The sequence below is a fragment of the Mchenga conophoros genome, linkage group LG7, assembly GCF_057382185.1.
Source record: "Mchenga conophoros isolate Kocher_MC1m ecotype Shallow Benthic linkage group LG7, M_conophoros_male_GT1.1, whole genome shotgun sequence".
NCBI classification, from domain to species: domain Eukaryota; kingdom Metazoa; phylum Chordata; class Actinopteri; order Cichliformes; family Cichlidae; genus Mchenga; species Mchenga conophoros.
The window spans coordinates 64,999,051-65,010,315 of record NC_140532.1 but is presented as its reverse complement, the minus strand read 5'-3'; the positions used below and the strand labels follow the sequence as shown (position 1 = coordinate 65,010,315).

At 41.1% G+C, this 11,265-nt stretch overlaps 1 protein-coding gene across 1 annotated transcript; it reads right to left on the bottom strand.

Moving 5' to 3' along the window:
• Positions 1 to 52: 52 nt before the first annotated feature.
• On the bottom strand, positions 53 to 11,146 carry arpin (actin related protein 2/3 complex inhibitor). The gene is made up of 6 exons (XM_085280802.1): positions 10,904 to 11,146; positions 7,310 to 7,385; positions 6,986 to 7,118; positions 6,365 to 6,571; positions 3,902 to 4,065; positions 53 to 1,199 (listed from the first exon to the last, which is right to left on the bottom strand). The coding sequence occupies exons 1-6, from the start codon at positions 10,993 to 10,995 to the stop codon at positions 1,191 to 1,193; spliced, it is 681 nt and encodes a 226-aa protein (XP_085136928.1). The 5' UTR covers positions 10,996 to 11,146; the 3' UTR covers positions 53 to 1,190.
• Positions 11,147 to 11,265: the final 119 nt, after the last annotated feature.

Here is an 11,265-nt window from a genome sequence, read left to right as displayed (position 1 = left end):
AGTTTTAGATCCCCACCTTAAAATTTGACACAAAAACAAAGCGCAATCGTCATTTAACACACATTCATTGGTTTTATTCAAAGCACAAAGTCATATTGTCCTTTAGCTCAACCACGAAGGAGTATTAGAGCCACATTAAGAAAAAAAGAAATTAGCGTTCATTTTGAGATTAAAGTCAGAACTTGTAGATGAAACTCAAAATGCTAGTTTGAGAATAAAGTTGAAATGTGAAGATTACAATTGTTGTTTAAAGCCAAACAACTGCCACGGCTCCTGCAACCTCTGCAAAATGCCTCGTGTAGACGATTTAGTGAAACAACTCGATCAGCTGTCTCATCGTGATATGACATCCATCTTTATTGCATAGCCATCGGTATCCTTGCATGCGTCCACTGCCAGACATTGGTTCCGGTTTGTTTTTTTAACTTCTGATCAGCTGCAGATTTCTGCACCATCTCTTCAGTGTTTTTTAATTATCACCGCTCCGTGTTTATGAGCTAAAAGACAAATAACTTAACGCAAGACATTTTTAATTTCCACATTTCTTTCCTTTATTCTCAAAATATTATTTAAACTTTAATCTTAAAATTTTGTTTTTATTCTTAAATTGATCAATAATTTTTTTTCTTAACGTGGCCCAAATAGGTCCTTGTATTCAAAGCCAAAAAGCACTTAAAAAAAAGCCAGTTGAGAAAAACAGGTTTGCAATTTGAGGGCTCTCCACTTGTGTAGCATGCTGCATCTTTATTTAGAAAACCATAATGCTCAAGCCTGTGCTCTTTAATACTGCACACTGGCTGCACTTTAATATAACAGATGGTTGGAAACATCATGTCTATAAAATTCATAAAAGTTAAACAAAAATAATTTGTAAAATCGTCACATGAAAGTCACTTTTTTCTCAGTTAAAATTAGAATAAGAATTTGTGATATTACAAACTTCATTACTACCATGAATTCTTTGCAGGCCTCCATATTCAAAAACATGAACATGCAGGTTGACTCATGTAAATGTGGTGAAGCATACAAGAGAAGAGCACAGTTTCCAAGACAGCTAGTCCCATACTGTAGAGGTGACGCGAGGTTTCCAGCCCTATGGCAACATATGCAAGATATAATAGTCAAAGTCCAGTCCATGCTGGAGATTGGATCGGGGCCCTGAGTTCAGACTGGTGGGAAACACAGTTTTCTCAATCATCCTGTGGATAAAACAAAGCAGGGGCAGTGAGTGCTTTCTGGTTTCTGTTTGTCTAAAGCTTCGATTATGTTCTGAATAACAGCCGCAGAAGGTTTTTGCTGTCCATTTCACGCCAGGCCAAATCATAGCTCGTTTTCCAGATCACACTATAAAAAGGTGGAGTTCCCCCATGCAGGCCTGATAGCTTGTGCAACTCACTGCATTTCTCTCACTTCCTTAAATAACTGATGTTATGAGTCCACAAAGCAAAGTTCTTGCAGGAAATCCTCGGCACAAAATTCTTGCTCTCCAGAAGGTCTTTTATACGTCTCATAAATTTTAGCAGGAAATATTGTTTGAAACCTTTAATCAAAGTCTGAGGCAGTAAAGAGGATTTGCACAGGTCAGGTTGAGCAACAGCCTGTCTGGTTCTGTTTGTACTAAAAAGTCAAGAAGGAAGTCAAGAAGCTAAATATGCATCTGATTTAAAGGGGAAAACCTGTTCTATCATTAAAGAACTCGTGGTCTTAACGTCCACCAGGTCACCGGTGACCCGTTAACAACCTGTTTTTAACTCTAATTTCAAAAATCAAAATAAACCCTGACCCTCGTGTCTGACCCACGTCAACAACGAGCAAAGTAACTGCTGAAGTATATCGACTGTATGTGCCAAAAGCCAGACTATTAATACTAGTTTTCCACCAGTGCGGTGCTAAAAGCTGGCTACAGTCAGCGACACAAAATTAAGGGACTCAGAGTTCAAACCGCTGACCTCAGTGGTGATGGGAGAGGCAACCGCAAGAGAGGAGCCCTACAGATTCTTTCCGACATAACTTTGTTCTCATGGAAATTGCTTTAACGTTTTCGGTGTAACACTGAGTAACATGTGGGTCCAAAACCTGCTGACTGCTCCTCAACAGTTACTGAAACACAGCTAGCTTTGATTCAGAGGCTAGTAGAGCTTCTGTCATGTTGAAGCCGGTGATCCAGCTGCTGTGAGGCTGCCAGTGGAAACTGAGGGGCTGGCCAGATTTCTTTCTTCTCACATATTCATTCAGGAAGGCACCTAACTCAGGTCTACCTCAACAACTCTATGGATATCGAGCCATCTGCGATAGAGTCATGGGTTACTCATACACTAGTCTATAAGCGAGAGGTCTACAGTGTTGTAACAATCTGAAGTTAATTACTACTGCACATCATCTTAAAGCTTGATCAGATACACATGCAAACAGCGTTTATTCAGAGTCCAGTTGTGACACCTGTTGGCAGCGATACAAACTGCATTTCGCTATCTGCATACACTTTAGTATAATAGATTCAAAGGGCATCACCTACTGATGAGGCCAGTCTAAGGATGCTAGTGACACTTCAAAGTTGGATGCAGTGAGTCCAGGGAGGATGAGTATCAGATCTTTCCAGCCCCTCAGTTTTCACCACCAGCAGCACATAAAGTCTATGAAGCTCTGATGCACACACAGACCTGTCAAACCTCCAAACAGTCTTTTGTTTTTTTCCCCTTACATCCCTCGTCTGTGATGGCCTTCGATAGCTACATCAATATTCAATTCAATTTTATTCATACAGCACCAAATCACAACAACAGTCCCCTCAAGTAGCTTTATATTGTAAGGTCGACCCTACAATGATAAATACAGAGAAAAACCATCAGTTATATGACCCCCTATGAGCAAGCACATTGGCAACAATGGGAAGGAAAAACTCCTTTTAACAGGAAGAAGGTGTGTAATCAATGCACTACGATGTCTAAGAATATACAGTATTCATCTGTGAATCATCTGACCTGTAATTTCCAGCTAATTTCCTATAATTTAGTTAAAAATCAGCTTGCATTTGGCTGTACAATATCTCATAAATTCATACACAATGCATTACAAACAGAGGAAAATGAGTCTTTGCAGCTGCAGTAACTCGACCTTTTTGTCACAAGAACTTTCTTCCAGTAATTAAAAAGTAAGTAAATTGGATAGATCATAAAAGCAAACAATCCTGAGCACGTAGCACCTTAGCCTGCCAGCACCGCCCCCAAGGTTGCAAACTTTTTGCGAATGAGTCACATTGAACAGAGTAGAATAAATCTCCTGGAAGTTAAGTTAACCCCACGGCGAACAGATCCTGGTCACTGGGAAGTTTGTGCAGTGGAAAAATGGCTTATGTTACATGGTGGGCTGTGGAATTAGGCAGAAATATGTTTGTTAGTATAACTGCTGCACGACTGAAATTTTTAATAACGTTGGTATTTGAGAGCATGATATCATTTCCACTGCAGCTGAAAAAATGATTGTTTGAGGAAAGCCACAAAGCTCAGCCTTAGCTGCATTCCAGCCAGACCAGATCCTAATGCTCGCCCGCATCAGCTGACGGCTCACCTCATGCCCTGGGTAATTGTCATACAGGGCAATCAATTCAAGCTACTTCAGCCTTCCTGCAGTGGCTGCACATCTGCAATCAACTTTACAACGTACCCCCGCTCCTCCTTCACGTTGTCTCCGACTCCATGTCACGCCTGTTGTCAGAGATACCTGATCTGTTCTTGCGAGGGCCTTGGCGGCTGCTCTTTATTTTGAGTTAGTTTTCAGGAAATTAAAAGAAACTCTTTCAGGAATTTGTAAGAAAAGGAAAAATAAATGACAAACCACCGATCTGGGCTACATCCCTGATATTATGTGAGTCATTTCATTTGTTTAGAGATTTGGTCCTCACCCATTCGTCCTCCTCTGCTCCCTCGCCTCCTCCTCCAGGCTGCCGAGTGCTGCTGGTGTCTGATTTGTTGGCCATTATTTTGTCTGTCCATGAAGCTCCAGCCTTATCGTCTCCAGCAAAGTTACACTTGGTCACTGTGCCGCCATCAATTCTGGCCAAAGAGACTGGAATTTGAAGAAGGTAATGAAGTTATTTACGCATGACACAAAACAAAGAAGTACGTAAGGTTTTTAAAGGCATTTATAGAACTTAAACGAAGTGAGCTACCAACTTTGAATTCTACTCTTTAAGCTTTATCACCTCTGTAAGGATATGCCAACTTGATTATTAACCGTTCACTGACTTTGATAGAGAAGAAATCTGAAAAATCTGAGAAAGTTTTCAAAACTTTGAATGTCAGATTCATGTTTAAGTTCTAACTCTACACAGAATTAAGAAAGCAACAAGATGGAGACATCTGATAATAAATGTTCAAATATCCATCACATCTGAATAAATCCAGGCTAAAAACCAAAGGACAGGTATTGATATCAGTCTAAACCAGAGGTCGGCAACCTGCATGCGGCTCTTTAGTCTTTATACTGCGGCTCCGCCTGGTTTGGGGAAATAAATTACAAGTATTTAGCTAAAGTGTAATTTATTTCCAATTAGTTTTTAAAAGTCAGGTCAAGGCTCCAAAAGCACAAAGGCGATATGAGGGTGGTGGCTCACAACAGTTTTTGTTTGCTACATGGATCATTTTAGTTCAGCTGGGTGTCTTTCCTTTTGTTATCAAAGGAGCTTGCAAAGAAAAGCGTCTGGACTTCTTTAACTTGCTTGAAGACGTTTCACCTCTCATCCGAGAAGCTTCTTCAAGTCTAAGATCAAATGGTGGGGAGTCCCAGATTTAAACCTAGTGGGAGTATCCCCCCAAAAAGGGGGATGGAGATGAAGCATCGCTGAATATGTTTCCAAACCAACTTCATTCTAAGCCAAAGACTAGAAAATATGGTGAAGCATATCTGCCCTTTGGCTTCACCTGCACAAGTACTGAGGTAGGTCTCCCCTGCACAATTGGTTTTTCCTTCGTCGGGAGCAGCGCTGGGCTGTTCAAATCACAGACTAACAGTATCCCACAGTTGTTTATGTTTTTAAACCCATTTTGCACAGAGAGGCATTTTTTGAAAAATGTATTGATAGCAATGTTGAATATTATTACACATGAAAAAAAAAAAAAACTACATGTAAAATAATCACACCATGACGCCTCTGCCTTTGTAAATGGAGGGACAGTAACTGCATTTTTCTTGTAAAACAAAGAGGGCCCAGCAAAAACAAGTTTGGGAACCACTGTGTTAACCGACAGTTGCAGTCTTAAGGATTCTTTACATTTACAGCTCAATGTGACATACAGGGTGTCTCCAGGTACAATTAACTGAAGCATGATGTGAAATTTAGGACTAAACTTGTCATGGAAGCAGACAAACCAGAAATATACTTATTTAACCAAGTGAACACATGCATGCCACTTCAAAATGAACAGTAAAGTAAAATGAAAGCATTTGGTTAGGCTTAAAAACTCCAACTGTGTTAACTTAACTGATAAAGATAGACAAAGGCAGACAGCCTTGACCCAAACCTCCTGGCCGTAGGCTGTGAGAACATGTGGTTTTTGGCTTTGCTCTCCCAAGTCTTGGCAATCGGGAAAGAAAAAATAATAATCACATAATAACTAGAGCTATTCCAAAATAAACCAATTTCTCTTTCTGCAGAGAAATACAACCCGATGTTCATTTTTGTCCTAAACGATGTCCCCTCGTCCCAGTTTTGAAACACATGGAGCATGTTGCTTTGTATTTCCAGGCACCAGTTTCAACAAGTATTATTCGTTTTTCTTCTAACCGTTTCTTTAAGCTAGTGAGCAAGCTGGTGGAAATCTGAATCAAATTAAAGACTGTGAAGCTCTGAAGTGTCTTTTATATTATTTCATCTGCCTTTACAAAAGGATTAGATACACAGAGGAAAAGGTCTCAAAGCATGTGATGACAAAAGAAGGCAAACCTTGAATCTTTAAATCATGCATCCACACAATGTCTGCAGTTCATCAGTGACAGAACAGAGTTTACTAAAGCATACCACAGAAGGTGTAAATCAGAAGCTACCCCTTCCTGTTTTACAACTCCAGATGCAGATTCAAGTTCATATACAAGTCAGACAATAGTTACACAAACAAAGAAGACGACTGCAGCTTTAGGTGTAGACAGTTAAGCAGTGATTCATTTCTATTAACTTGTATTTTTTACTACACTGACTAGCAGTTTACAGCATAAACAGACCCTTTGCTGGGCCGATGTCACCAAACTCAGACCCAACCCTAACCGCAGACAGCACAGACGGTGTACATGGATGTTAAGATCTTAGGCAGGACAATTCACAGAAAGGCTCTACAGGCAAGTAAATAACAAACATCAAGTTCAGACTCACATACGAAAGGACTGTTTCCTCTAGTCTTCAACCGTACATCCTGTCCTGTTTCCAGGTCCGTTTTTTCCATGTCTGCCTCCGGATACCAAAAGGCCCAGGTCCCAGCGGGTCTGTGCTTCTCAGTTATCTTCATTAGCTCGGCTTTGTTCACCGCGGCTGACAGCTGCTCCTCAGACAAACGGTCCGACTCCCCTTTAGCTTCTACCTCTGTAAAGACGGAAAACACAATGAAGCCAAGTAAATGAAGGGAATTAAGAGCTCCGCACCCACGAGGCTTTTTCTTGTTACATATCAGTGGCGTATTTAAGAAACAGAGCTAGCATTAGCATGCAATCATCGCTGCTTGCCTTCCTGTAAAAGTCGCTGCATGAAGTTGGTGAATTGTAGGACAGGGTTAGACTTTTCAGGTTTGCATGCTGCACTACTGATCTGTTCTACTTCAGACCTCAACAAAAAAGTATTTATTACATCTCATCAATCAGACTGAGGAACTGAACTGCAGCTAGTTCTCGTCATACAAATAAATGGAGATTTCTAGAGTTTGCACCTGACCGCACCTCATGTCTTGCTCGGCCTATTCTGACACTGCACAGCCAGCAGATCCAACTCCAGTGTACTCACTGTAGGAGGACATGAGGAAACCAGTGTTGACCTTTTTGGTGTCACTGAAGTTGGGCTCCACTTCCTTTCCACTGGCATCAAACTTCCGCTGATGGATGCGGCTCGGTTGGATGTACAGCACGTAGAAACGTACCTGCAGGTGACAGAAGGATGAATAAATACCTTCCAGTGGTTTTCAGCTTTACTTATTTCTGCTTATTATCACCAATGCCTGCTCCTCGAATAGTGACCTGAAAACCCTCACAGTCTTTTTACAATTATTTGCATCTACTGAGAAGAAGGCGTCATGCTGGGCTCTTATAACCGATGGTTTTATTACTGTACCTTTTGATTGTTGCTGTCAGTGATTGCATGTCTGGAAACATCGAGCAGCTTCCCTTCTAAAAGCACTCCAGGGCCACTGTGTAGAAAAACAATAATGAGTATCTAAATGTGTACTGGCGAAATAAAGTGCTGTTTTATTGGGACTGAGTGCTGAATAGGGACTCAGTTAAACGCAGAACTAGAACTGCAGGGAGGATGATTCATAGCACACATAAATCCTACAGAATAAAGGCATTCAAACGTTTTTCAGAACAAACCAATGCAGTAAAAGTTCGACTGTGCTCTGAAACCCAAACTCACCATTTCCATTTGCTTTAGTCACATGACAGTAGTTTTGTTACTGGATCTAGCAAAGACCACGAACTGGCAGCTCGTCCACACACTGTGATCAAAGTTACATCACTTTACATCCAGCCAGCAGCAGGCAAGCAAAATGAAGGGGAAGTCTTAGCCCGGCATGTCTAAAGTCCCTGAATTTTACCACATGTTAGCTGTTATATCAAAACCTCAGGGGATCAGTCTGCAAGCTTGCTGTAGGCAGACAATATGTGCAGTTCCCAATATTACATTTTTCCCCTACTGGCCTCCAGCACCAGCAGTTTTACTGGCCACATACTGTAATATCTACTCAGAGTCATATAACTCTTTCCTAGTCTTACCGACTGAGTTTAGAATTACAAAGGAATAGAGCCTGACTGATTACCGGTAGACTCACTCACTTCCTTTAAAGTGAAAATATTGTCAGCAAGAAGAAAAAATGGCTTCTTAGATAAAATAAAAATAACTGAAAAAGTATATAGAACATAGAACGTATGTAGAACAAGTATAGAGAGCAGTGTTGGGACTAAGGCGTTATTAAGTAACGCGTTACAGTAACTACGTTATTATTGTGGTAACGAGCACGGTAACTAGTTATTATGCCAAAACTGGGAACGCGTTACTCGTTACTGGGATTTAGGTAGGCTCGTTATTCGTTACTTCGTGTGGTGGCTATCGCGGAGCTTCCACAGATTCAGTAACATTAGCAAGTGGTGGAGGCCAGCAAGTGGATGAAGGAAAAGGCAGGCAAGAGGAGAGACCCGAGGCGCTGGTCCGAGTGTCAGGTGAACTGAACTTCAGGTAAGAAGTTATGACCTGCAGTCCATCTGGGTCAGATATGAACCAAGTTTAGGTGGAGTTTATTTTCGTTATGCTGACTTTTCCGTACTGCGTGCTAGCTAGCATGACGGAGTTTATACAGCTGGGTGGGTGCTATGATGTTACTGATGTTGAACTTTATTTTGTTCGTAAGGTTAATTATTAGAGTTGCCAACCGTCCCGTAAAAAACGGAATCGTCTCGTATTCAAAGAAAATATTACGCGTTTCGTATTGAGGTGAAAAGGAACATTTTGTCCTGGACTTCAGCTACAATGAAAAAGACACAAAGCTGGTGTTATTCTGTGTCTTTGCTGCACAGCTGCCTCTTCTTCTCTCATTCTCCCCCCCCCTCTCCTGTATCTACTCAATCATAAAACTGATCAATGATCAGCTGATTGGCTTTTCTCTCTTGTTTGTTTATCACCCACTTTGCGCCAGAAAGAGGAAACCAGCGGATGTCGCGCTAAACAACAGCAGCACGTTTAAGTTTAATAAGCTGCTGTTAGAATATATTTAATATTAATTTCTAGTATCAGCTGATGTTTGCTGGAGCCACAGCTGTAAAGCTGCTGGTCATGATATCGGTTTGAATATGTGATGAGAGTGAAACATGAAGATGAAACCAGGAGATGTCCTTACTGAATCATCAGAGATGGGCAGGTGATGGAGAAACAGGTTTACCTTTTAGGTGACATGAATGAGTTGAAGGAAAGTTATCAACTGTTTCTGAGAGACAAATAACACCAGGATCCTTTTCTAAGTAGCTGACAGCTGGTAACTGTGCAGGGGCGGGTCTAGCAAAGTGTTGCCAGGGGGCCAGGTAGGGCATTAACAGGGAGAGGTGGGCACAAAGACATACTTTCTTATTCTCATTTAAAATGTCTCACTTTTAAAAAATAATTATCTGAATCTTGCAACAAACAATTGATAGATTGATGCATATATACCATCAGAACAGTGAACATCACTGTCACAACAGTGTTTGTTTTCATTCAAAGGCTTTATGATTTTTACTATAATGGTCAAAATGCCCAGGACGATTTTTTGTCCCAGTCCAGCCCTGTATGCAGCTCATCTGCAGTCTGGTGTTACCTACATCTTCCTATTCAGAAGGCAGAATTTCCGAGTTCTGAGTACAATCGAAAGCACCACGACTGCAGTTTTTTTGTTGGATGTAAAAAGCAGGCTAGGATAGAATCAGGTGTGGGATTTCTCTCGTGGAAATATGCACATTATTTTTTCCTTTCTATTGGTAGGTGGCACAGTGCACTTGTGGCAAGTAAGCAAGCTAGAAGACTGCAAAGTTATGGAAGCAACACATTAACAAGAGAATTCTGAGTAAAACCAAAGTTACTTTCCCTAGTAACTAGTTACTCTGAAAGTAACAAGTAACTTGAAGTAACCGAGTTACTTTTGATAGAAGTAACTAGTAATGTAACTAAGTTACTAATTTAAAGTAACTTACCCAACACTGATAGAGAGCATTTTATTGATGCATTCCCTCTTAGTTATGTTAATAACATACTAAGATATATTAACATGTTAATAACATACTAGAATTCCACGTGAAAGTTTCAAATTTCTTTGATGCTCTGTACCTCACATTAGAGCAAATATTTCCCAGATAATTACATCAAAATGCTGAAAAAGGCCCAAACGGGGTCAAGAGGTTCAGTCCAGTGACCCCTATTAGCCTGGCTTTGTTATAGTCAGGCCCCACGGTCCGGGCTCATCCAAAAAAGACACCGTGACCCTCAGTGGAATTATTAGTTTCTTTCTAACTATAAGTAAAAGGAAGCAATACAGTTTTGTAATAAAAAAAAAAGTGAAACATCTAAACTGATGTTAAGTCACTCCAGTATTAAACCATGTTAGCTGTTTGGTTAACAGCTTAGTGTCTCTTTGAAGCTACAACGCAGTCACTTATCAGACGGTGCGGCTAGCTTTGAAGCATGGTTTTCCTTGAAAAATGCAAAACAAATAGAAAAGCGTTGAGGAGTTCACACTTGTGGCCCCAGCTGCTCTAGTGTGTGATGAGTTTGTTAATTCACTTATGCACCTTGCGAAAATGCCTCGTGTTAGTTCTACAATGTCATCTAAAGCACTTTGATTATCGCAGCTACAATTTTACCATGAGTGAAATGATCTGTTTTTGTACCACGTTGCAAACGTGTTTTTTTTTTTTTTTCGTTTATGTTGAACACGGGAGTCAATACTGTGTCAGCCTCTAGTGGCCACAACAGGAAGTGCAGCCAGGGCGCTCTGATACTGCTGGTCGTACATCCACCTACACTGCGCTGTGCTGCATATACCCGACATAATTTCATTTTTAAAATGTTTTGAACAGTGTACAACTCACAGATCTGCTCTCTGGGAACACCGAGGGATTTATTGACGGAGTCTGGTGCTGCCCCCTCACAGGGGAAACACTGTAGCGTGTGAACGCGAGCACATACCTCTCAAACGCAGAGGGACACCACGCACGGTCAAACTTTTCACTGTGGACCGGCTTGTTCTGCAGAGACGTGTTGTGATAAATGCGACTCATCTTTCATAAAATCGTAACTTTTCCCTTCCCTCAGATTTTTCCTTTTTCCGGACTTCCTGTTCGTCCCTGAATGAGAGGTGCGCTCGGTTTTCTACACAGCAGACGCCGGCGGGTAATAGTGCAGAAGAGAATGCGTGCGGTGAGAGTGGACGGACAGCCCGGACTCTTCTCATTTATGCAGAAATTGCCTGCAGATCACCTAGGGGGCGCATGATGGCCCTCATTGAACAGCAGTGAATGCAGCGCAAGTACATGTAGTTTTTTTCTTTT